The sequence below is a fragment of the Nannobrachium achirus genome (genome assembly GCF_963921795.1).
Source record: "Nannobrachium achirus genome assembly, chromosome: 6".
NCBI classification, from domain to species: domain Eukaryota; kingdom Metazoa; phylum Chordata; class Actinopteri; order Myctophiformes; family Myctophidae; genus Nannobrachium; species Nannobrachium achirus.
The window spans coordinates 35915411-35943280 of record NC_137815.1 but is presented as its reverse complement, the minus strand read 5'-3'; the positions used below and the strand labels follow the sequence as shown (position 1 = coordinate 35943280).

Here is a 27870-nt window from a genome sequence, read left to right as displayed (position 1 = left end):
CACGGCGCAGGCGCAGCCAGTCAGTCAGCAGCCACCAAAGAAGAGAACAAAATGAGCGTAGCAGCAGGCTATACTTCATCATAAAGGCTCTATTTGCCACTATTCGACCAGGATGTGGATGCAACATACATGTTTGACCTTCAGTGTAGCAGCAGCAACCTTTCAAAGTAAGCAAATAATGTTAATACCGCTGTGTTTCCTTTGGGCTTTTGTTTGACCATTCACATCAATGTCTGCACAGGGTGGCGTTTTAAAGTGTACCCCGGTCCGACTCCAAACGTCAGCAAATCGTTCTAAAATGATAATGCATGGATGTTATGAAGCCAGAGATAATCAAATATTGTGATACCTCAGGGCTATTGGCGATCGCCGCATAATTTACTGTCAACGTGTAAAACGATGTATGCCCGGTGTAGACGCTGCATTGAATGCTTTGTGTATGTATTGTTAGCCTAGCCACCAGAGAAAGGCAGCCCCTCACTGCTCAATGCAATGTAATAGAACTAGAAGGGAATAAGGTGCAAAATCTATTAAAAGTAAAACGTTACAACAATGTTATGGCTGTGTGTAGTTCTGCATTGAATGCTTTGTGCGTGTATGTTAGCCTAGCCACCAGAGTAAGGCAGCCTCTCACTGCTCAGTGAAATGTCTAGAACTGTAGAAGAAGGGAATGAGGTACTAGCAATTAAGCAATTCATTTTTGTTTATAGGTTCAGCACCATGAACCTGCTACGTCTCGTGTGTCGCCACAAGACAGCCCTGGTCATAGGCGGTGTCTGCGCATTCGCTACAGTCCTCCTTTTTCTGGCCAAATGCACCTCAGAAACTCTGAGGCAAGGCCAGTCGGACCCTCCGGGCCGAGCCCCCCGCGCCCATGTCCCCCAACAACCCCATCAGGATCACCCCGATCCCCCTCCGCCCGGATCGAAGGACCTAGCGGCCTTCCTGGTCGTCCTCATCACGACCGGACCGAAATATACAGAGCGCAGGAGTATCATCCGTAGCACCTGGCTGGCCAAGAGGGATTCCGACGTCCTGGCCATGTTTGTGGTGGGAACTGAGGGTCTCCCTGCCGAGGACCTGCAGAACCTCAACACGGAGCAGGGGCGTCACAAAGACCTCCTCCTGTTGCCCGAGCTGCGCGACTCGTACGAAAACCTGACGCTCAAGCTGCTACACATGTACTCCTGGCTGGACCAAAAGGTGGACTTTAAGTTTGTCCTCAAGGCAGATGACGACACTTTCGCTCGTTTGGACATCCTGAAGGAGGAACTGAAGGCCAAGGAGCCCAGCAAGCTTTACTGGGGCTTCTTCTCTGGCCGAGGGCGCGTGAAGACGGCGGGGAAGTGGCGTGAGAGTGCCTGGGAGCTGTGTGACTACTACCTGCCTTACGCGCTGGGTGGCGGCTACATCCTCTCGGCCGACCTGGTGCGCTACGTCCGCCTCAATGCCGGCTACTTCAAGACGTGGCAGAGCGAGGACGTGTCGCTGGGCGCCTGGCTGGCGCCGGTCGATGTGCGGCGGACACACGACCCGCGCTTCGACACAGAGTACAAGTCACGCGGCTGCAGCAACAAGTACCTGGTGACGCACAAGCAGAGTCTGGAGGACATGCTTGAGAAGCACCAAACGCTGCAGCGCGACGGCAGGCTCTGCAAGGAGGAGGTGAAGCTGAGGCTGTCCTACGTGTATGACTGGGGCGTGCCGCCGTCACAGTGCTGCCAGAGAAAGGATGGCATACCCTAACCTTTCTGTGAGAGAAAGGATAACATCTCGTCCTTTGCAACCCTTTGCTCCCGTTCTTGTTGTTTTGGACCTGTGGTGATGTCGGTGTTCTCCCTATCGTAAAGATTAACACGTTGGTGACCTGATGCTCTCTTGTTTTGTTTTTTTACTAGTATTACCTCCAGCTAAATATTTGCAGACCATGTCATGATAAGAGTGTGCCATGCCATTTCAAGTGATATGATGGAGGCAAACTGAGTTTCATCAGGCCATGATGATGTGTCCATCAGTTTGTGTTATGTCTACGTTTTTTTCTTTTGTATTTTATTTATTGTTAATTTATTTATTCTGGACCTGCGGCAAGCACAGCACACACTGGTACTGGTGTTGAACATTATGTACTGTGGACCTACAGTGAGTTGTTGATGTGGCCTGGGAGTTCAATTGTTGTAATTTATAATATGTTGAGAAAGCATTTCTTCTAGCTTATGGACTGGCTAGACAAAAAAATACATATACTTACATACATGTAAGTAATTCCTTTGGAACAAACAAGGTCTTAGCATTTGCAGTTACACTGAATGAGTCTTGGGATAGGGGCTGAATGTGCTACTCTACTGTATGTTGTAGCCCTTTTTTTTGCAGAATAATGTGCAGGACGTGTGATTGTGTGTGATAATTACCAAGGTAACTAACTAGGGATGGGATGATAATCATTATCGTGATAAAAAAAACATAAATCGTACCGCAGAGATTTTAATTTTTTTTTTTTTTTTTAAAGTTGTCCTCTGTCATACACTGGGATGAATTCCTCAATAATGAGCTGCAAATTCAGTACCACTTAAACCCTCTATACCCTGTAAGTCGCCAAAAATAGCCCATCGAGCTTGTTGATTGGCTATTTTTGGTGAACATTCCGCCCAGAATAGAGATGCTGGGGGTTCAAGTGGTCATAGCTTTGGCAATGTAAACGTATGTTTTCTCATGCCAATAAAGCTCCTTTGAATTGAATTGGTTGACAAAAGTGCCATTTTAAGTTTAAGCTTATTTTGATAATCGCAATAATATAGTTAATCACAACCATTTTAGCTACAATAATCGTGATGTGTAATTTTCATATCGTCCCATCCCTACAACTAACTGCCAGACACAACGAGCTATTGTCATGAAAAAAAAAATTGATGTCCTGCACACTGTCATTGCTTAAAGCAGTAGATTATTACAATGTTAAACGGATACCTGGTGAAGGTCGTTCAGACTGTATCGTTGTAAATGGTAAACCTATATAGAGTTTTTATCTAAAGTGCTTTACATTGTGCATTATTACATTCACCCATTCACACACATTCATACGCTGATGGCAGAGGAAACCATGCAAGGCACCAACCTGCACATCGGGAGCAATTATGTCTTGCTCAAGGACACTTCTACACTAATTCTGGGGAAGCCTGGAATCGAACTGGGAACTTTGCGGTTCCCATCCGGCCACTCTACTCCTCCTGAGCCTGTAATAGACTACTGCTGTAAGTGAAGATGCTGTGCAGGACTTCAATTATTTTCATGTTGCACTGGTTGCCTGCTCCTACGCACCTGTCCCAGTAGGTGGTGCAAAAGGACCTCTCAACATTGTCATGTTCATGACATACTGTAAGCTGGGCAATGTCAAACATGGTACAGCTTCAACTGGGGAACTTAATGTAACCTAGCAGCTGGCACTTGGTCACTTTTTTCCAACAAGCAATTCAATTTCAGTATTCAAAAATGTAATCATGTAATTCAACATTTATCAATGTTTTAAGATGCCCACCCTTAATTTAAGTGTCAATAACGGCATTCCAAAACACTGAGGTGTTTACGACAACTTGAATTGGAAAGAATGTTTTGAAATATGTGTCAAATAATTTGCAGATCTCATCCTTGTTTTCCATGAATGTCAATGTAATTTAATCCGTTCTAACACACTAACTTAAATACCAGTTGTTTGTTTCCAAACAGTGGGCCCCTTGAATGTTTGATTAAATGTTTTTTTTTATGCATTCTGATTGACTTGAAGTTTCATTGTCTATGTGTGATTGTTTTATCAAGATTGCAATTTGATTAAACACTAAGGTGTTATACGTGACTAAATGCTTTATAAAGGTTGCAATTCACTATTATGACTACGATATCAAATATAACTACCTTACAATATATTACAGTCTATTGTTTGTTTCACAGCAATACAGTATTAAATCAATATGACAGCCTTGTGATTGAGTCCATTTCATGTCCCACAGTGTTTCCCAACACTGTCAACACTCATTTGTGGGTCGCAAACCAATTTTCTATGGTTCCCAGGTAAATATTTCTTATCGATAATAACAAAGAAATTACATAAATGTGAAAGACAAACAGATCTACAACACATTGTGAGCTTGTAATTCAGCTAATTTCACTATTTGGGTCCTGGAGAGACAAGACATAACATTTGTATTTTGGAGCTAAAAAGTTTGGGAACACTGGTGTAAATGCCTGGCGAAAGCATTTAGAAGAAGTTTTGAAATTGAACTTGCTCTTTGCTGCATGTAAAACATTTTATGGAACAAAGACAGTACTGGGGTGGCATAGCTGAATGGTTAGGGAGCTCCTGGTTGTCCCATAGTAGGGCGGCGTGGCTATAAAATCGTTCAATTTTGCGATAAAAGCGCCAAACTTGGTAGATATGTTGATTGATATATTAGAAACAAATCTGGATATCGGGCCATCAAAAATTTTGATTTTTCAAAATGGCCACTAGCGGTTTGTTAAACCTTCCGAAATCACCCTCTAGGAGCGACAGTTTTAGTGATAGGAAGCTGAAATGTTGCATGCTGTGTGTGCATGTTCATGTCAATTGGTTAAAAGGGGTGTGGCAATGGGAGTGGCCTATCATAAAAAGGTGCATAACTTTGATATAGATGCACAAATTTGCACAAAATGTTGTAGAAAGGTTGGTCATGACCCATATAACAGCTGAGTAACTGTTCACACCATCTTCCAAAAAAGGGTTTTGTCATTAGGACCAGATCTATAGGGTCCATTTGATTACCAACTCTCCATCATTTAGCTGGGGGCCAACTTGAACCCCCTCAAGGACCACTGGTGATCACCACTGGTTGAAAACCACTGCTGTATTGCGCCCAGTAGGTGGCGGTAATGCAACGTTCATGGACGCAAACTGCCTTAAAACACCAAAAAGAAGAAGAATCCATAGCCGCCCAAACCGGAAATGTCATCCTCCACTGTGTTTGCTGCGAAATAGATGGCTTCAGTTCAACTTGTTCAATAACAACAACAACAACACAATGGACTGCTGATTAAAAACATTATTTCTCATAACGACGATATAAACACTCAAGTTGCGAAGATGACAAATGGTAGGTTTTCTATTTTGTGGCTTACCAAGAACGAGACGTTTTGGGACTAGACTAGAGAGACTTCATAGCTTCGCTAGCATTAGCTTTGATGCTAGCTGTAGACGTGGCTCATTGAAAGGCCAATAGTGTTGATGTAAACAAACCATGATGTAAACTATTAACACTACTTTATACTAGTACTTCTTCTAACACGTTAACATCAGGGGGTTTAGTTAACTGTCCCTTTTTTAACGTGGTCACTTACTCACTTCAGATGTCTGTCATCTGAAATGAATGCACACATCGGCTGATTCGGCTCTGACCTGTTCTTCACCCCCAAAATGGCTTTTTCCTATTGATGCCCACTCCATGGAGACTTGAATTCATGGACATTTTTTTTGGTCACATTCCTTTGCCATTAATAAGAAGGCTCTTTATGTCTCCATAGGGAAATACTGCTGGTCTTCAAATTATATTAACTTGGGAATGCGACAAAAACAAACTATCCATGAATTCAAGTCTCCATGGTGTCAGTAATTGAAAGATAAAAAGTAACAATTTACAATTTAGACATTTAGCAGACGCACTTATCCAGAGCGACTTACAATAAGCAGGTAATACAACATCAATCCATCAAATGCATAGCAATATCGACCTAGAAGAATTACGTAGGTAGACCAAGCACCTAATCAGTACTAAAAAACATTATAAAAACCTAAAAATGCTATGTACCTCCATGTATGGTCATTAAGGGTAGGCGTGTGAGTGCTTCAGTGAAACATCCCATTAAGCAAGAGTCTTATGAAAACCTGTTCATCGAACAACTGCAAAAATTACGGTTACACCCCGCCATTCCGAAACACCGCCATTCTGAACATTGACTTCTAACCCTAACCCTAACTAACCCTAACCCTACCCCTACCCCTAACCCTGTTTCGGAATGGAGGTGTTTCGGAATGGCGGTCTGACACCAAAATTACAAGTATGTTCCAAGCAGAAAAACTAAACCAAACAGGTTGTATAATTATGGGTTCAATCTCTCCACTCCGACATGTCTCCTTTCCGACATGTCTCCATTCCGACACTAACCCTATCTCTACCCCTAACCCTAAACCTTAGGCCCATGGGAGTGTCGCCACTCCGACAATAAGAAGTCCATTTCGGAGTGGCGACATGTCGGAATGGAGAGAGCCTCCCATAATTATGTAATGTTATGTATGCTAGTCCAGCTCTGTATTTTGGCCTTGTTGTCTTGTCTCCTAGCCAAGCGGATCAAGACTATTAGATCGAGTCTAACTTTTGCTTTGTAACTATTAGATACGAAAGCAAAAGTTAGACTCAATAATAGTCTTGATCCAAGGCTAGCTTTAAATTGCAACAGAAAAGTTTGGATCACATGTCTACAGTGGATCTTTATCAAACAAACACTTTGCAGATAGAAAGCGGATAATTCAAACTTTCCATACAGCGGCGAATGTTGGTGAGCTTAACATTGTTTAATACAGTCAGACAGCAAATGTCTGTTTGGATGTATGGGCTGTCAATGGTTGGTGTTGCAACCCTAGATTCAACATATTTAAAAACATCTAGAGTTGCAATTTGCACTGGCATCTTTCTTTTATTTTTTATAATGACTAATATTTAATAGATAAGCTACTGGGGGCTTAAATGAGCAAACATGTACGTATGTTGTGATGGCATAGTAGCTACTATAGGTACTGTAATAGTCTTAATGGCTTTTGCACTCATTCTTGACTGGCACCCAAGTCGAATTAATCAGAATCTTGATCTTTTATTGTCAGACATGCAGTGTAAATAGCTCTTCAAGAAGTCAAGCAGAACAAACATAAGCAAATAGACAGGACTTCATGCAAATAAGTATGTAATCAGGCAGTCAGTGACTGATAATATAGGCAAGGGTGGAGTGTTTACCTCTTTTATTATAATTTTTTATTAAATCATAACAAATCATAACAGTGCTATGCACATTTGTTTGTGGCCAGTCTACATCTTTCAACCCTAGTGTCAACCCTTTTGCCATGTCATGTCATAGGCAAAACATGACTTAAAGGTATATTCAGTGATTGTATTTAATTCAAATAAAAATATAATTGGTATATTTTCCATGCATTCTCCTCACTAGAATGTGTGCTGACCATATAAGGACATCCTCCATGGCCCATGTTACGAGCATAGCTAGATTCGGTTTTCAGAGGTGGCCAGCCAGTCCTCGACCAATCAGGGTAGAGTATGGCCGTAGTTATGTTATGATGTTTAGCTATGATGGTCAAAATAGAGTCAAAATAAAAGTTTTGAGAACCACAGTCGCTCTGAATTAAGAACATCTGTTAAATGCCTAGATTGTATACTACTGAACTCATAAAATGCCACAGTCTCGTAGTAAATCAGTATCATACATATCCTGAAGCTGGAGACGTAGGCCTACCGATATTCAGTGATTGGGTCTAATGATCAAAACGAGAACATTATAATGGTGTAAAAAAATCTATAAATAACAGATGACCCCCGGCCACTTTCATTATCACTGAATACACCTTTAACTCAACCGAGATCCCCTAGATATTCCTGATCCTGTCTTTTTTCGCTGCCACGCCTGAGATTCCTGAGATATTAGTTTTATTTCAGTTAATCCAACACCGGTGTTTATCTGCTCAAAAAGTATCGATTCTTGTTTTGACCCAGAAACAGTTCAAACCGGAAAAAAATTATAATAATCAGGTACATTTTTAATGGTGGCAGAGTTAAAATGTTGTAGAAAACTACCTGCACAGTCTTGATCACAAACTGAACCTGCTTTCCTAATTCCTAGTATACTCTTTCGATGGCATCCTGGTTTTCGGGCTGCTTTTCATCTGCACGTGTGCGTACCTCAAAAAGGTCCCGCGGCTGAACAGTTGGCTACTTTCTGAGAAGAAAGGGGTATGGGGCGTCTTCTACAAGGGTGAGCATAATGGACCATGTTATTTTGACTTGCATATAATGTCATCTATCAATGATTTAAACACAAAATACCCACACATAACACATAATGCTTTTTAACATGTTTTAATTGGGAATGGATGTGGTGTCATGAAAATGTGACTTTGTACCAACTGTTTTTGAATGATGATGAACTACATTCCATTTCATATGATTACGTCAGTATGCTAAACTCATAAATGACTTGCAAATATAAAGTATAATGGCTGAGCATAACAATAAGGTCAGGTTTGGCATACTCGTACTGCAATCATCATGACTCAACCGTTCAAAAACAATAGTACAAAGCACATGGCCGCATTGGCCAGCACTATTGAAGAAAACAAGCATATCCATTTTGGTTGCAGTTTAACCTGGGCTGCAGTCATTTTAAAGTTGAACTCCTCAAAGCAGCAGTTTAACTGAAGTCATTCTAAACCACATAACCCTAAGCTAAGTAGAGCAACAATTCCTTTTGGTCTACAGAGCATCACACACCACTTTAACTCATACAGTGCCAAACGACTTTCAGATCAACTTTCTCACTAGGGGTGTGCGATATTATCGATATGGCAATACATCGCGATCAAGTATTTGGCGATACTGTATCGATCATTCAGGCCGCCCTATCGCGATACTTTTGGAGGGAAAAAAAAGAACATAACATGCGGTAATCAATGGGCTCTAATCCTCGCTCTGTGTGTGTGTGAGAGAGAGAGAGAGACAGAGAGAGAGAGAGAGTGGAATCAGTGGAGGGAGGAGTGTGTGTGTGTGTGTGTGTGTGTGTGTGTGTGTGTGTGTGTGTGTGTGTGTGTGTGTGTGTGTGTGTGTGTGTGTGTGTGTGTGTGTGTGTGTGTGTGTGTGTGTGTGTGTGTGTGTGTGTGTGTGTGTGTGTGTGTGTGTGTGTGTGTGTGCGCGCGTGCGCGTGTGCGTGCATGCGTGCGTGACTCACGTTGAACAAGAACAACAAACGATAATTCCAAATAAAGTCCATGGGAGTAGTAGATATGGACAGCACTTGTTGAACCTGGCACTTGTTGTCCAGGATAGCATTTTTAGTTCCCTTAAAACGACAAGTTCTACCGGAGCTAGCTTACGCTTAGCATTAGCCTGACTGACTTCTTCTTCTTTCGAGTTTATTGGCGGTTGGCAACCCTTTGAGGGTGCATTACCGCCACCAACTGGACTGTATAGTGTGGAACTAGAGCTTGTACAGCAAACCAATAAACAAAAAGGAAAAAACAGGTATATAAAACATCTTTGGCAGGCACTAACACATTTCTTGACTCTCTTTTCTCCTCCAAATAAATTTGCCTAAATTAAATAGGCCTATTATTGATTCTGCTTTTAAAGAAATATGCTATTAACCAAGTAAGCAGAAATGTTATTGAATATAATTGAAAGAGAGTGACATGGTGTGTTTTTTGCCTTGAAAATAATCAATGGCAATATTGCCTGTCTGAATGGGAAACTTTTTTTTCATTAGGAGGAATTTCCAATGTTCAGTTAATTCAATGTATGTATTTTAAGCTCGACAATTTTTTTTAAATTCTTTAGAATTTTGCAATATATCGCAATAGTATCGTATCGCAATAGTATCGCAATGTATCGTGATGTATTGTATCGTGAACCAAGTATCGTGATGAGTATCGCATCGCGAGATTCTTGCCAATATCCACCCCTATTTCTCACTATGGACTTCCCTGCCAGACAACTTAAATCGACTTTTACTTTGAAAAAAAACAAAAAAATTTTTTTTTTACATGATTTCAATCGCGATTTTGCATGTTCCACCAGACGACTTAAATCGACTTTTACTTAGAAAAAAAACAAAAAAAAATGTTTTTTTTTAACATGATTTCAATCGCGATTTTGCATGTTCCACCCCCATACAACCCCATCTTTCATACAGGGTAGCCATCTTTGCTTACATAACATGTAAAACATAATGGCTATTATCTCAAGAATGCCTGAACGGATTTCCAATCTGTTTTTTTTGTTTGAAAGCTGTGAACAGCCTGCACAAACATGGTGCATGATCTGTGCATGGGCGTGCATGATCTGTGCACTATAAATTACATGGAAGTCTATGGAGAGGGCTGGCAGGGAGAACCCAAAGAAGGCATATTTAATTGGCAGTAACTGAGTTTTTAAGATGTCAGAGGAATTTGACAGGGGGGCCTCCAAATAGTTGTGTGCCAAATGCATCAATTTGGGGGTGCTAGGCAAGAAAAGGTTTGGAAAAACCCTGCTCTAATTTATTTTCTCTTGCTTTTCTCAGCTGCAGTGATTGGGACACGGCTTCACTTTGCTGTAGCACTGTCCTGCCTGGCCATGGGATTCTACCTTGTCTTCTTAAAGTGACTCCTGTCTGGCCATGGGATTCAAACTAGTTTTCATGAAGTGAAAACCTCTGACTGGACTGGCCTGGAATGGCTTGGACAATAAAGTCTGGGGAATGGACTGAGCTGAACTGTTCAGACACTGCTTGGAATATAGGAAATGAAGGCCTATTATACTGTTATCTCCCCAAGGGACCCATTTAGAAGACAAGCTGTTGCTGCCCCCTTCTGGTGAATGGATGAATGATGTTTCATTTCCTCTCACAACAGGCGAAACCAGATGATCTTGTATTATTTACTGTACAGATTATGATGACAGGGGAGCCCATTCTGTTACTATATTTCCGGGTCACACATCGTTGTTTTCCCTCCATTAAGATTAATGTTTTTTTTTTTGTTATCAATTATTTTTATTTTCCATAACATAAAATTAGAGACATACATATGAATAGAACAAGAAAAAGTAAAACATTAATCAAAAGAAAAATGCAATTAACAGACAAACACAAACAATAGCAAAACAAGAAAAGGAAAAGAAAACCCACCCACCCCCTTTCCCCGGACCAACACGGAATGTACAATAGTGCATGCCTGTGCTAGGCTGTTACCACTATATAGTGATTTCTTGAATCATAGCCTTAAGCTTATCTGCAATGTCCGACCACATATTAATGTTTTCTTCTTTTGCTCCGTGTAACCTTGCTATCGACTGCTCTAAATATACTATATCTAGAAAGGTTAAGGCCCACTGGCGAAACGTTAACGTATGAGGAGGTTTCCACCGCGTAGCTACCATCTTCTTCGCCGCCGTTAATCCAGCAAAGAAGATGCGCTTGCGTATATTGTTTAGTTGCAACTGTGAGACGTCATTTAATAAAAATAAAGAAGGAGAAGATATGATATTAATACTAAAAATAGTTGAAAGTTTTGAGGCAACCATATTCCAGAATGACGACACATTTGGGCATTCCCAAACCATGTGAAGGAAGGTACCAATACTATTTGAGGCGCAGAGAGTGCAGTTGGGATTATTCAAAATCCTCATAGCACATAGTCTGCGGGGAGTTAAATAAGTCCGATGAACAAAATTTAAATGAATTTGTTGATGGTCTGGATTTCTAGAAGATAGCCTAATGTTAGACCACACTGTGTCCCAACAAAAGTCAGGGTCCAAATTTGGTACATCATTCCTCCAAACAGTATCAACAGATAGGGGCCCATAACTACAGTCTAATAAAAAACCATAGAGGGTGGAAACCAAACCTCTTGTTCTGTTACCATCACAGATAAACTCATGGAAGGGGTGCAATCTAAGGGGAGCTTGCCATGGGACCCCATAGGTCCTCATGGACAATCTCAGTTGGAAGTAGAAAAAAAGGGTATTTCCAGGCAGATTGAAGATGTCACACAAATCTCGAAAAGGTCGTAAACCATTTCTATCAAATAAGTCCCCTAATGTACGAATCCCCTTAGCCCTCCACCTTGGAAAGCGAATGGGGCGATCCTCGATTAAAAGTCTTTGATTATTGAACACTGGGGAAAATAAGTTCCATTTACAATCAATCTTACACATCTTTTCAGCTGCTCTCCATACTGCCACTAAATGAGAAATGATAGGTCCAAAGCGAACTTTGCATTGATGTGTAGTTATGTTTGAATAGATAAGATCTCTCAATTCAACAGGCTGCACTAAACTCTCCTCAAGCTCTCTCCAAGAAACCTTATTTGCTGGGTTAAACCAATTTAAAAGGGGGCGGAGCGTGAAGGCCCAATAATAAAATTTAAAGTTGGGCAATGAAAGGCCGCCATCATCTCTAGCACGCTGTAATAGAGAAAGTTTAAGACGAGGGCGTTTCCCTTTCCACACAAACTTAGATATCGAAGAGTGAAGCTTATTCCAGTATTGCGGCGGTGGTGGCAAAGGGAGCATAGAGCTTACAAAGTTAACCCTAGGAAGAACATTCATCTTTATGATTGAAACTCGAGCTTGGAGAGAGTTGGGCAAAGATGACCATCTATCTAAATCAAGACAAATCTTATTTAGAGTGTCACCATAGTTGTTCTTAACAATAGCCTGAAGAGAGGGGAAAATATCTATGCCAAGATATTTGAATTGGCTTACTACTGGGATTATGGGCGGCAGGATAGCAGATCTCATCTGATCATTTAGAGGTAGAAGGGCTGACTTCGTCCAATTAATTTTGTAGCCGGAAATGGAACTGAACTGATCAAAGATTTGAAGGACATGAGTAATTGACTGTGGTGCATTCTCAATGAACAGTAGAATATCGTCAGCATATAGGGAAATGCGATGCTGTGTGTTGTTAATCGAAACAGGAGTAATATCTGCAGACTGACGCACTGTCTGAGCCAAGGGTTCGAGTGAAAGTGCGAAAAGGAGAGGACTAAGGGGACAACCCTGCCTCGAAGATCTGCCAATCGTGAATAGCGGCGAACAGATCTTACCGGTTAGGACCATCGCTGACGGATTAGAATAAAGTACTTTAACAAAATGTATGAATGAAGCACCAAATCCCATTTTATCTAGTACAGCCCACAGGTAAGACCATTCCAGACGATCAAATGCCTTCAACGCATCGAGCGACAACACTGCGGCGGGGGTCCTCAGCTCCTTAGCCCTATCGATGATATGCAATAGTCGTCTAGCATTATCAGAGGCTAGTCTAGTTCCTATGAAACCTGTCTGATCACAGTGTACTAAGGTGGTCATAAAACCCTGCAAGCGACGCGCAAGCACCTTAGCAAAAACTTTTAGATCAGAATTCAAAAGTGAAAGCGGTCTATAGCTTGCGCAATCTGTGGGATCCTTGTTCTTCTTCAACAATAATGATATAATAGCTACATTCACATCCCTGGAGAAAGAGCCACTTTCAATTGCATATCGAAACATGTCTAGCATCAGCTGACCTAGATCTTCCCAAAAGATGGCATAAAGTTCAGGGGGTATCCCATCCAAACCAGGCGACTTGCCCCTACGCATTGCGAGCACAGCTTCCTGTAATTCCGCCAGATGGAGCGGTCTATCTAAGGCTTCCGCATCCGCCTCGCTAAGGGTTGGTAACTGTATGTTGGATAAAAAATTATTGCATACTGCATCATCGTGAATGACCTCGGAGGTGTAGAGCTCATCATAAAAAGCACGAAACGTGGCATTGACCTCTTTGGGTTCTGTAACCATGGCTCCCGTTGTTGATTTGACACTAACAATATCAGCAAAATGCTCATTGGATCTAAGACGTAAAGCCAGTAAGTGACTGGGTCTTGCACTATTAAAATAGTAGTTTTGCCTTGTGCGTTTCATTTGAAATTCTGAGCGGCGCTTGAGAATGGAGTTAATTTCTTTCTTAACTAGCTCCCTCTGAGTTGCTGTACTAACATCAAAGTTATTTTGGAGAGAATTATCCAAAGTAGAAAACCGAGATTCCAATTCCACCAGTTTGGCTGACCTTAATTTTCTCTGAGTGGACGCATAGAGGGTTGTATTACTCCTGATAAAGCCTTTAATTGCATCCCAAAGAATTCTGGGATCCTCAACTGAGCCTGTATTGATATTTATAAATTCACGCAAACCAGTTTGAAACTGAGCTACAAATGCCGCATCGCGCAGCAGTGTGGTGTTAAACCGCCATCTAGGAGCTCTATCTATAACCTGTTTCAGTGAAGCAACACACAGCACCGCCTTGTGATCCGAGAGTGACATTGGGAGCAACTCTACCTTGGCAATTTTATGAAACAAGCTAACAGGGGCAAAAACGTAATCGATCCTAGAGAATGAAGCATGCCTACCCGACAGAAAAGAAAAATCTCTAACCGTTGGGTTCATTAAACGCCAGATGTCGAGTAAGCCAGTTGAGTTTGCCCAAGCACGTAGTTCTGCAGACGCTAGTGCTTGTTCTCTGCTTTCTACCCCAGTGGATCTATCTAGGTTATGTTGCCATGTTGCATTGAAGTCAGCACCAACAATGATTTTGAAATCCGTCAGTTCCAATAAGGTTTTAGTTAGTAATTTGTAAAACTCTTTGTCTAAAACATTTGGAGCATACACAGAGACTAGTGCTAGCATTTTACCCTCCAAGCGGATTTTAGCAACAGCTATCCTCCCGTCACTGTCAGACCAATCACCCAAAGAATCCAACCTAAGGTTACGTCTAGCCAATATGGCTACTCCCTTGGTTTTGGAAGAAGCAGCTGAAAAGGCTAAAACACGATAATGTTTATTAGCCAATCGGTTGGAATGCTCTTTTAAAAGATGAGACTCCTGTATAAATGCAAAGTCAATTGATTTAGATCGCAAAACCCCCAAAATGCTGGTTCGCTTATGCGGTATATTCGCTCCCCTTACATTGAAACTTAGAAATTTATATTCTGTCATAATTGTGGTTCAAACCATACGCACAGCAAGCACAGTAGAACATTTTAGAATTTCCTAGTTGGTCCCTCACAACAAACCTTCCCAACAGAAAAACAAAACAACCCCAAAAGGAACAGAAAGGAAAAAGCAACATCAAACGAACATAAAAAAACACATAACATTGAAGCTTGAGGGGGAAAACCCCATTAGCATCAGAGTGCACAAAAACAGTTCCCCACCCCATCAACCTATTAGTCAACCTTCATTTCACTCTGTCAGAGAGTGCAAACAAGTAACTGCCCAAAAGTAACCATACATTGCCCTCTGGTGGTTATGTAAATATATAACAGATCACCAAAGTAAAAACAACAACAACAAAAAAGTGCCTTCTTGTGGCTGAATAGCTCTCAAACATTCCATCAGCTCAAATTATGATCAATCTCCCCACTTCATATCACTTAAATAAATGAGAATGGTATGTTAACATTTCTAGTAAAGAAGGGGGAGAGAAAAAAGAAAAGAATAAAGGGAAAAAAAAAATTGAGGGGACTATAACAACTGTAATAATAATAATCAGTCCAGCATTAGGCCCACTTAGAATGTGATAAAGCCCTATAAGCCACGCTAATGCAAATAACCAAACACTTGTGACAGATAAGTGGAAATAAGGCTGTCACCACGACAAGGCACTAATATAATATTAATAATAAAAATAAATAAAAAAGGAAATCAGTGTATATGATATAAAAATATATGCACTTACATATGTAGTTAGAAATAGAAATTAAAAGCACATCCGGGGGGCCATATGCAGCAAAGCACACACAGTGTTAATGCATACTGCGCCACATACAGCCCCCCCATGCATCCATGCATACAAACCACAATTACTAATTAGAAGGGGGAAAAAAAGGAAAGAAAAGAAAAGTCTGTATACATAAGTATTTACATAAAACACAGTTATGTATGATCAGGAAACCATATACAACACAGCACACATAATGCATACTGCGCCATATACAGCTCCCTGTACATGCCCAAAAGGCCAGTGCAAACTTAGATAAATGTCAATCATATTAGTTAAGTCTGTTTCCGTCTTAAACAGTAAACTACCATACTTCAAACAGTGAACCTACCCAATCACGACTACAAAATAAATATCCCAATACAGAGCTCCCCTCTCCCCCCATCAAGAAATTAACATTTTAACAAGTAAATTAACATTTTAACAAGTAAAGTAGGTAAATAACTACCCCCCCCCCCCCCCCCCAGACAGCGGATCCACAAGCACGTAGAGCCAACGCGCCACGAGATCGTACATCCGCCAGCTATTGAGATTAGAAAAAAAAGGAAAAAAAAGAACGAGTCAATGAGCCAGGGAGAGAGAGAGAGAGAGAGAGAGAGAGAGAGAGAGAGAGGAGAAGCAGAGATAGGTAGAGAGACATAGAGAAAGGGCGGGAGAGCGAGTGGTCTCTGGAACCGCGGAGCCTTCACAGTTTAGACCATATTATTTATATCTGTTTCACCTTAAACAGTAGGCTACATTACTCAATACAAAGGCCAAAGCCCAGTCTCGCCCTCCTACCCGAAAAAGTAGCGTTTTAGGCGGCATAAACGAACCATAAACTAACAACCAACATAGCCGCCATTACCTAACAGAAAGAGAGAGAGAGAGAGAGAGAGAGAGAGAGAGAAAGACACACACACACACACACACACACACACACACACACAGCGAGAGAGAGAGCCAGAGAGAGAGAGAGAGAGAGAGAGAGAGAGAGAGAGAGAGAGAGGGAAAGCCGAGATAGATAGAGAGACATAGAGGGAAGACGATAGAGAGAGCAGGCTCCGTCCGAACCGCGACACGGAACACGTTAGACAAAGCCTAACAGAGAGAGATAAAACCCTCTAGACCTATATAGTAAGCAGCACAACGCTCAATAAGAGCAAAGAAAAGGAATACAATAATAACAAGAACAATGTCCATTATATTCAAACAAAAAAGACAGTGAATTATGCTTATAGCTTTAGCAGCCCTAAATCCTCTCTCCTTGCGGTAACCTAAATTAAAACGAGTAACACCCATCTGCTTACAGATCTTGTTAAAAAATAAAACAAATAAAATAGGTATTATGAAACGAAACACTTGAAAACACAACGTCAAGTCAGATGATGAGTCCAAAACAATAAGTAGGCTTACATTAACAACTCACCCTTTGGGGAGGAGGAGGAGGAGAGAGTGAGGAAAGAAAGACGCTGCGTAAAAGTCATCTCCAAAGTCCCAGCCAGCTTACCAACAGTCCATTAAAGGCAAAAGGATATCACATCGGCAGAATGTGTTTGAAAGCACGCGATCACGAAAGCAAAAGTGTCCCTGGTAAAAGTTAGTTCTCTGTAACTGTCGTCTCATCATCCTGCGTAGCTAGAGTCTCGTCCGCAGCACCTGGAGTCTTGAACTTATCCTTGCAAAAGGCCAGAGCTTCCTTGGGTGAGTTGAAAGTAGAAGTCGCCTCATCCACGGTTATCCAGAATTTGCTCGGGTGCCTTATTCCGTATTTAACCCCTTCCGCGGTGATGGAACGTAGGAATTCCTTTACTGGCCCGAAAGCTGCCCTTCTCTTTGATGTTTCAGCAGACCAGTCGGGGAAAATATACACCTTTTTGCCATTGTATGTCAGTTGGCCTGCTTTCCTGGAGAGCTGGAGTATGCGTTCCTTTACCCGGAAAAAATGGATCCTTGCCAGGAAAGCCCTTGGCTTATCAGAACGTGGATTGCCGGTCCGATGAGCACGATCCACCTCCGGGGGGGAGTCGGGAAACTCGTCGGGGAATGTTTTCTGCAAAAAAGACTGGATAAAGGCCACTGGGTCAGCCTTTTCTAGCCCAGGAGAGATCCCAATCACTCTTATGTTGTTCCTACGACTCCGGTCTTCTGCTATGACGAGCTTCTCCTCCAGATTAGCACATCTTCTCTCCAATTCAGTGATACACATCTGCAAACTGTCCATGGAGGAACCAAAGTTCTCAATGGCCTCCCCCTGTTCAGCCACGGTCGTGTTCAGCGTGGCGACTGCAGGACGCAGCTCCTTTCCGAAGTCATCAATCTTCTTCAGTAATTTCTTCTCCAAGCCAAGCATCATGGGTTGAATAAAACCATCCATAAACTCTTTCAGTGATTCCTTGAGGACCTCGCGCAGCATGCTCTTTGTAACCGGAGCGTCAGCGTCGCCCTGCATTGCGCCGGCCATGTTGTCGGCGTTTGCGGTCGGAGACCTGGTACTCCTCGACCTCGTGTTAATCGTATTCGGCATGAAACACGAAACAACTGCAAAAACAGACGCTCACCAGTGTTTTGGGCGTTTAAAGTCTCAAAAGAACTATAAAGGCAGTAAAAAATGGGCTTAAAAAATGTGAAAACTATGCACCTCCACAGAGCTCAACAAACGCGTCCTACTCGGTCGCCATCTTGTCGGAACTCCCATTAAGATTAATGTTGAAGGATGTACAAGAGTGAGTGTGGGGTTAATTTCTGCATTATCCTTTAATTCTTGTATAGAATCTCAAAGAGTAACATAGCTGTATATTATTATTAAAATGTATAACCACCAGAAGTTTACCGAGATGGGTTTAAAAGGTATCAATGTACTGCTTCATCCCAACTATGCTGTTTGCTTTTGACCCCTTCAATTTATGGGTAGGGGACCAGAAACAAAGTAATATATAAAACTGTTCTTGGGTACACTTTATTATTATTTTATATCTTAATTTTTGAAAGCAATTTAAAATCCTAGGGTACCTTTATCCTAATTCTGTCTCACACTGGCACACTGAATTGCTCCATCTCAATGCATCCGCTGGTACACTGTGTAATAATAGAAATCTCTTCTAGCCTCATGCATGGGTCGACACTAACGGTTGCCCGACTGCCCTTGGCAAGTAAATAAAATGTTTGGGCATGTGGAGTTTGTTTTCAGCATTCCTTCTTTAATCATTAAATAGTATTGGTTATTCATTCAACAAAAAAGTATACATTTTTACAAGTAGCACTTATGCTCATTCAGATTTCCAAAGTGACTGTCGCCACTTGGCAGTTGTCAATTGGATTTAACAGGGTTAACATTTATTTACTTTTCGGGCAAGTGGGCATGACCTTTGGGCAAGTAGAACTTGACCTGACGTTGCGTTTTAACAGCAGTCCGCCATATTTTCCGGAAGAGCGTTATTTGTCAATGGGACCCGGCAACTACTGGCGAAAACGCCACCAAAAACATGAAAATAATGTAACTTTTGGACGACATTGCCCTGAGTCGGCGGCTGTTGGCCGCTGTTAAAACGTAGGGTGAGACCTTTGTGTCAACTCCTGCTCATAGATTGCAGTGCAAATCCAGTAGAAGAAATTATCCTAACGTTGATGAGAAGATTGATAACATTCATAGAAATAAGTCATATTTACTACCTACGTGGGATGGGAACCGCCTGAAGATGTAACCACTTGAACCCTATAGGGCAACGAAATGCGTGTGCCCAGTGTCCCCCTGGGATCTATACTTGGGACCCCTAATATTTCCCTTTACACCCATTTTCTACCATGACAGCTAGTGTCATGGTAGCCTGGGATCAATACCATTTTGGGGTTTCTGATCGGGTCGAGAGCAGCAGTAACTTGATGTTACGGGAACCACCGGTGCCGTGCACCTTTTAAATGATTCCCCTAGTTTAACATTGGTTTCAATTGGTGTAATCGTTGTTTCTTTTGGTATAATAATCGTTTGGTATGTTCATCTTTTATTCTGACTCGTAGTGAGACAAGCGAGAATAAACAAATTGATTTGCATTATGTGGGGAACAAAAAAACGGGGACGCCAATGTCTGCCCTTTTTTAATTTTTTTTATTCAAATGTTGGCCTATTTTCCAAAAATGTTTAGCTATCATGACATCCAGAAAGGGATGGTAGGGTTCAAGTGGTTAACTGTAATGCCAAATAGGGGTGACTTTTATTATGTCATGCTGTTTGACATTAAACAATTTTGGTGGATTAAATAACACTAAAGAAGTAAAAGCATTATAGATAGATTACTTAACTATCTTCATGGCCACCTTATGTTTTTTTTACTGTTATTTGATGTATATGTGGGGAATTTTCAGTAAAGGGTACATCAGACTTTGTTGTTTGTACTGTATTTTTTTAACAGTAAAGAAATGGAGGAATTTATATTAATCAACCATTTTAAGATTTCTCTTGTCTTTGATTTATGAATCATACACGGAAAATGTGTTAATGTAGGCTATCCATGGAACTTGATTTTAACGGTAACTGAAGTATATTTACTCAATTTTGAGGTACTTTGACTATTTACAGATTATTTGATGCAGATGTTGTCGACAGATTTAAGTGCTTTGCTGGCTTAGGGCACGGTCAAACCACACTTTTATTCTACCTGGTGGATTCTGCCAATGCATTTCATTGGGAATGGAGAGGTTTCTTTCAGAAATCTGCAAATGGCAGCAAACCGCTCCATTCCCATTGAAATGCATTGGCAGAATCCACCCTCATAGATAGAGTCTAGATAGACTGGGGGGTCCGCGTGCTTAGGGTGAATTTCTTTCCGCCCCCTGTTTTTTTCTTAATCCTTGAAGGGTATATTTTAAGATTCTGCCAGGTACCAAGCTGAAATATGTTCTCAAGGGGTTAATTTGTAATGATTTCTTGCATTCACTTGGAATACTTCTTAAAGTAACATGTGAGGGGTCTAACTAGGGGTTTTTCATGATCCTGAATCCATTGCAAGCATTTGTTTTGAACAAAGCTCAGGTCATTATCTCCAGTCATTATAGATGGGGCCTGGTGGTGAGGGTGATATGATATCACCCTCGTTATCCTAGGCTGGCACCTGTCAGCAGGCACGGAGGGTTGTTGGGCGGGATGAGTAGGACAAAGGCTTTACGTCCTCCTGGTGGGGGCTCCTCACTGGCAGACGAGTCAGTAGAATATTACAACATAAGTGGGTGAAAACAAAGAATATTCAAAGTCACCAGCCACCTTTCAAGCTGGGAAAGTATGAGGGTGGATTCTGCCAATGATTTTCAATGGGAATGGAGAGTTTTTTTCTTTCTTTCTTTGTGCAAAAAGCTGTGAAGGGCAACAAACTGCTCCATGCCCATTGCAATGCATTGGCTAATATCTTCAGCAGAAAAACTAGCACAATTCTACCCAGTCAACTCTAAATGAATTGAGTGCCAATCACTGAGTGAAAACAGCTTTGTATTAAGGGGCATAAAAGACTGGGTCCCGCTGTATTGCTCAGGCTGCACTGCAGTGTCTATTCACAGGCGCGAACCCACTACTGAGCGGCACGGGGGCTTTGACCTGCTCCGTTTCCGACCTGGGCCGGTTCACCCCTCCTTAGGCGACCTGGTGGTCCCGGGCTCCCCCAGGAGCTCCATATTGATACCGAACTTAGTGTGGACACCCGATCGACATAGTCCGCTGCAGCTCAGAACCCCTGAGCTCAAACGATCCGCCAGCCTCAGCCTCCCAGTAGCTTGGATTACAGGCACACGCCACTGCACCCGGCAGGAAACACAGGCGCTTCTAGGGCTTTGAGAGAAATTAAGTCATCGGTAATCCTGCACACTTCACCACCATCTAGCAGTGGAAAAGAGAATTGACAGTATTGAAGAGGAAAGGTTTTTGACAATTGTGAGAAAATATCTGTGTATTTTTCATTTCCCCTAACTTCTATATAACGAGAGAACCGACCAATTGCGTTTTCTAATGCCCAACTTCTGTGGGGATGTAGCTCAGTGGTAGAGCGCATGCTTTGCATGTATGAGGTCCTGGGTTCAATCCCCAGCATCTCCAGTCGTTATAGATGGGGCCTGGTGGTGAGGGTGATGTGTTATCACTTCTCGTCATCCTAGGCTGGCACCTGTCAGCAGGCACGGAGTGTTGTTGGGTGGGATGAGTAGGACAAAGGCTTAACGTCCTCCTGGTGGGGGCTCCTCACTGGCAGACGAGTCGGTAGAATATTACAACACAAGTGGGTGAAAACAAAGAATATTCAAAGTCACCAGCCCACCTTTCAAGCTTGGAAAATATGAGGGGGGATTCTGCCAATGGTTTTCAATGGGAATGGAGCGTTTTTTTCTTTCTTTCTTTGTGCAAAAAGCTGTGAAGGGCAACAAACCGCTCCATGCCCATTGAAATGCATTGGCTAATATCTTCAGCAGAAAAACTAGCACAATTCTACCCCGTCAACTCTAAATGAATTAAGTGCCAATCACTGAGTGAAAACAGCTTTGTATTAAGGGGCATAAAAGACTGGGTCTCGCTGTATTGCTCAGGCTGCACTGCAGTGTCTATTAACAGGCGCGAACCCACTACTGAGCGGCACGGGGGCTTTGACCTGCTCCGTTTCCGACCTGGGCCGGTTCACCCCTCCTTAGGCGACCTGGTGGTCCCGGGCTCCCCCAGGAGCTCCATATCGATACCGAACTTAGTGCGGACACCCGATCGACATAGTCCGCTGCAGCTCAGAACCCCTGAGCTCAAACGATCCGCCAGCCTCAGCCTCCCAGTAGCTTGGATTACAGGCACACGCCACTGCACCCGGCAGGAAACACAGGCGCTTCTAGGGCTTATAACTTTGAGAGAAATTATGTCATCTGTAATTCTGTACACTTCGCCACCATCTAGCAGTGGAAAAGAGAATTGCCAGTATTGAAGAGGAAAGGTTTTTGACAATTGTGAGAAAATGTGTGTGTATTTCTCATTTTCCCTAACTTCTACATAACGAGAGAACCAATCAATCGTGTTTTCCTAATGCATTGCATCCGTGGGGGATGTAGCTCAGTGGTAGAGCGCGTGCTTCGCATGTACGAGGTCCTGGGTTCAATCCCCAGCATCTCCAGTTGTTATAGTCGGGGCCTGTTGGTGGGGGGGATGTGATGTCACTACTCGTTACCTTAGGGTGGCACCTGTCAGCAGGCACAGAGTGTTGTTGGTGGGATGAGTTGGACAAAGGCTTTACGTCCCCCTCGTGGCGTCTCCTCACTGGCAGATGAGTCAGTAGAACATGACAATACACAAATTAATTCATTGGCATAATAATGACTAAATCAGGGAGAAAAGCGGGTAAAAGAAATAATATTTTAAGTCACCAGCCACCTTTCAATGGGAATGGATCGTTTTTCTTTCTTTTTTTGTGCAAAAAGCTGTGATGGGCAACAAACCGCTCCATTCCCATTGAAATGCATCGGCTAATATTTTCAGCAGAAAAACTAGCACAATTCTTCTCAATCAACTCTGAATGCATTAAGTGCCAATCACTGAGTGAAAACAGCTTTGTATTAAGGGGCATAAAAGACTGGGTCTCGCTGTATTGCTCAGGCTGCACTGCAGTGTCTATTCACAGGCGCGAACCCACTACTGAGCGGCACGGGGGCTTTGACCTGCTCCGTTTCCGACCTGGGCCGGTTCACCCCTCCTTAGGCGACCTGGTGGTCCCGGGCTCCCCCAGGAGCTCCATATCGATACCGAACTTAGTGCGAACACCCGTTCGACATAGTGCACTGCAGCTCAGAACCCCTGAGCTCAAACGATCCGCCAGCCTCAGCCTCCCAGTAGCTTGGATTACAGGCACACGCCACTGCACCCGGCAGGAAACACAGGCGCTTCTAGGGCTTATAACTTTGAGAGAAATTACGTCATCTGTAATTCTGTACACTTCGCCACCATCTAGCAGTGGAAAAGAGAATTGCCAGTATTGAAGAGGAAAGGTTTTTGACAATTGTGAGAAAATGTGTGTGTATTTCTCATTTTCCCTAACTTCTACATAACGAGAGAACCAATCAATCGTGTTTTCCTAATGCATTGCATCCGTGGGGGATGTAGCTCAGTGGTAGAGCGCGTGCTTCGCATGTACGAGGTCCTGGGTTCAATCCCCAGCATCTCCAGTCGTTATAGTCGGGGCCTGTTGGTGGGGGGGATGTGATGTCACTACTCGTTACCTTAGGGTGGCACCTGTCAGCAGGCACAGAGTGTTGTTGGTGGGATGAGTTGGACAAAGGCTTTACGTCCCCCTCGTGGGGTCTCCTCACTGGCAGATGAGTCAGTAGAACATGACAATACACAAATTAATTCATTGGCATAATAATGACTAAATCGGGGAGAAAAGCGGGTAAAAGAAATAATATTTTAAGTCACCAGCCACCTTTCAATGGGAATGGATCGTTTTTCTTTCTTTTTTTGTGCAAAAAGCTGTGATGGGCAACAAACCGCTCCATTCCCATTGAAATGCATCGGCTAATATTTTCAGCAGAAAAACTAGCACAATTCTTCTCAATCAACTCTGAATGCATTAAGTGCCAATCACTGAGTGAAAACAGCTTTGTATTAAGGGGCATAAAAGACTGGGTCTCACTGTATTGCTCAGGCTGCACTGCAGTGTCTATTCACAGGCGCGAACCCACTACTGAGCGGCACGGGGGCTTTGACCTGCTCCGTTTCCGACCTGGGCCGGTTCACCCCTCCTTAGGCGACCTGGTGGTCCCGGGCTCCCCCAGGAGCTCCATATCGATACCGAACTTAGTGCGGACACCCGTTCAACATAGTGCACTGCAGCTCAGAACCCCTGAGCTCAAACGATCCGCCAGCCTCAGCCTCCCAGTAGCTTGGATTACAGGCACACGCCACTGCACCCGGTAGGAAACACAGGCGCTTCTAGGGCTTATAACTTTGAGAGAAATTACGTCATCTGTAATTCTGTACACTTCGCCACCATCTAGCAGTGGAAAAGAGAATTGCCAGTATTGAAGAGGAAAGGTTTTTGACAATTGTGAGAAAATGTGTGTGTATTTCTCATTTTCCCTAACTTCTACATAACGAGAGAACCAATCAATCGTGTTTTCCTAATGCATTGCATCCGTGGGGGATGTAGCTCAGTGGTAGAGCGCGTGCTTCGCATGTACGAGGTCCTGGGTTCAATCCCCAGCATCTCCAGTCGTTATAGTCGGGGCCTGTTGGTGGGGGGGATGTGATGTCACTACTTGTTACCTTAGGGTGGCACCTGTCAGCAGGCACAGAGTGTTGTTGGTGGGATGAGTTGGACAAAGGCTTTACGTCCCCCTCGTGGGGTCTCCTCACTGGCAGATGAGTCAGTAGAACATGACAATACACAAATTAATTCATTGGCATAATAATGACTAAATCGGGGAGAAAAGCGGGTAAAAGAAATAATATTTTAAGTCACCAGCCACCTTTCAATGGGAATGGATCGTTTTTCTTTCTTTTTTTGTGCAAAAAGCTGTGATGGGCAACAAACCGCTCCATTCCCATTGAAATGCATCGGCTAATATTTTCAGCAGAAAAACTAGCACAATTCTTCTCAATCAACTCTGAATGCATTAAGTGCCAATCACTGAGTGAAAACAGCTTTGTATTAAGGGGCATAAAAGACTGGGTCTCGCTGTATTGCTCAGGCTGCACTGCAGTGTCTATTCACAGGCGCAAACCCACTACTGAGCGGCACGGGGGCTTTGACCTGCTCCGTTTCCGACCTGGGCCGGTTCACCCCTCCTTAGGCGACCTGGTGGTCCCGGGCTCCCTCAGGAGCTCCATATCGATACCGAACTTAGTGCGGACACCCGTTCGACATAGTGCACTGCAGCTCAGAACCCCTGAGCTCAAACGATCCGCCAGCCTCAGCCTCCCAGTAGCTTGGATTACAGGCACACGCCACTGCACCCGGCAGGAAACCCAGGCGCTTCTAGGGCTTTGAGAGAAATTAAGTCATCGGTAATCCTGCACACTTCACCACCATCTAGCAGTGGAAAAGAGAATTGACAGTATTGAAGAGGAAAGGTTTTTGACAATTGTGAGAAAATATCTGTGTATTTTTCATTTTCCCTAACTTCTATATAACGAGAGAACCGACCAATTGCGTTTTCTAATGCCCAACTTCTGTGGGGATGTAGCTCAGTGGTAGAGCGCATGCTTTGCATGTATGAGGTCCTGGGTTCAATCCCCAGCATCTCCAGTCGTTATAGATTGGGCCTGGTGGTGAGGGTGATGTGTTATCACTTCTCGTCATCCTAGGCTGGCACCTGTCAGCAGGCACGGAGTGTTGTTGGGCGGGATGAGTAGGACAAAGGCTTTACGTCCTCCTGGTGGGGGCTCCTCACTGGCAGACGAGTCGGTAGAATATTACAACACAAGTGGGTGAAAACAAAGAATATTCAAAGTCACCAGCCACCTTTCAAGCTTGGAAAATATGAGGGGGGATTCTGCCAATGGTTTTCAATGGGAATGGAGCGTTTTTTTCTTTCTTTCTTTGTGCAAAAAGCTGTGAAGGGCAACAAACCGCTCCATGCCCATTGAAATGCATTGGCTAATATCTTCAGCAGAAAAACTAGCACAATTCTACCCCGTCAACTCTAAATGAATTAAGTGCCAATCACTGAGTGAAAACAGCTTTGTATTAAGGGGCATAAAAGACTGGGTCTCGCTGTATTGCTCAGGCTGCACTGCAGTGTCTATTCACAGGCGCGAACCCACTACTGAGCGGCACGGGGGCTTTGACCTGCTCCGTTTCCGACCTGGGCCGGTTCACCCCTCCTTAGGCGACCTGGTGGTCCCGGGCTCCCCCAGGAGCTCCATATCGATACCGAACTTAGTGCGGACACCCGTTCGACATAGTGCACTGCAGCTCAGAACCCCTGAGCTCAAACGATCCGCCAGCCTCAGCCTCCCAGTAGCTTGGATTACAGGCACACGCCACTGCACCCGGCAGGAAACACAGGCGCTTCTAGGGCTTATAACTTTGAGAGAAATTACGTCATCTGTAATTCTGTACACTTCGCCACCATCTAGCAGTGGAAAAGAGAATTGCCAGTATTGAAGAGGAAAGGTTTTTGACAATTGTGAGAAAATGTGTGTGTATTTCTCATTTTCCCTAACTTCTACATAACGAGAGAACCAATCAATCGTGTTTTCCTAATGCATTGCATCCGTGGGGGATGTAGCTCAGTGGTAGAGCGTGTGCTTCGCATGTACGAGGTCCTGGGTTCAATCCCCAGCATCTCCAGTCGTTATAGTCGGGGCCTGTTGGTGGGGGGGATGTGATGTCACTACTCGTTACCTTAGGGTGGCACCTGTCAGCAGGCACAGAGTGTTGTTGGTGGGATGAGTTGGACAAAGGCTTTACGTCCCCCTCGTGGGGTCTCCTCACTGGCAGATGAGTCAGTAGAACATGACAATACACAAATTAATTCATTGGCATAATAATGACTAAATCGGGGAGAAAAGCGGGTAAAAGAAATAATATTTTAAGTCACCAGCCACCTTTCAATGGGAATGGATCGTTTTTCTTTCTTTTTTTGTGCAAAAAGCTGTGATGGGCAACAAACCGCTCCATTCCCATTGAAATGCATCGGCTAATATTTTCAGCAGAAAAACTAGCACAATTCTTCTCAATCAACTCTGAATGCATTAAGTGCCAATCACTGAGTGAAAACAGCTTTGTATTAAGGGGCATAAAAGACTGGGTCTCGCTGTATTGCTCAGGCTGCACTGCAGTGTCTATTCACAGGCGCGAACCCACTACTGAGCGGCACGGGGGCTTTGACCTGCTCCGTTTCCGACCTGGGCCGGTTCACCCCTCCTTAGGCGACCTGGTGGTCCCGGGCTCCGCCAGGAGCTCCATATCGATACCGAACTTAGTGCGGACACCCGTTCGACATAGTGCACTGCAGCTCAGAACCCCTGAGCTCAAACGATCCGCCAGCCTCAGCCTCCCAGTAGCTTGGATTACAGGCACACGCCACTGCACCCGGCAGGAAACACAGGCGCTTCTAGGGCTTTGAGAGAAATTAAGTCATCGGTAATCCTGCACACTTCACCACCATCTAGCAGTGGAAAAGAGAATTGACAGTATTGAAGAGGAAAGGTTTTTGACAATTGTGAGAAAATATCTGTGTATTTTTCATTTTCCCTAACTTCTATATAACGAGAGAACCGACCAATTGCGTTTTCTAATGCCCAACTTCTTTGGGGATGTAGCTCAGTGGTAGAGCGCATGC

At 43.3% G+C, this 27870-nt stretch overlaps 2 protein-coding genes across 2 annotated transcripts; both read left to right on the top strand.

Annotated features, from left to right (window-relative positions):
- Nucleotides 1-28: 28 nt before the first annotated feature.
- Nucleotides 29-1892, top strand: b3galt6 (UDP-Gal:betaGal beta 1,3-galactosyltransferase polypeptide 6). The gene is made up of 2 exons (XM_080729020.1): nt 29-167; nt 711-1892. Exons 1-2 carry the CDS (start codon nt 130-132, stop codon nt 1744-1746), a joined length of 1074 nt encoding a protein of 357 aa, XP_080585146.1. The 5' UTR covers nt 29-129; the 3' UTR covers nt 1747-1892.
- Nucleotides 1893-4973: 3081 nt separating this feature from the next.
- On the top strand, nt 4974-10495 carry tmem167b (transmembrane protein 167B). Its single transcript, XM_080729029.1, has 3 exons — nt 4974-5120; nt 7930-8061; nt 10360-10495. Exons 1-3 carry the CDS (start codon nt 5111-5113, stop codon nt 10440-10442), a joined length of 225 nt encoding a protein of 74 aa, XP_080585155.1. The 5' UTR covers nt 4974-5110; the 3' UTR covers nt 10443-10495.
- The last annotated feature ends 17375 nt before the right edge of the window (nt 10496-27870 follow it).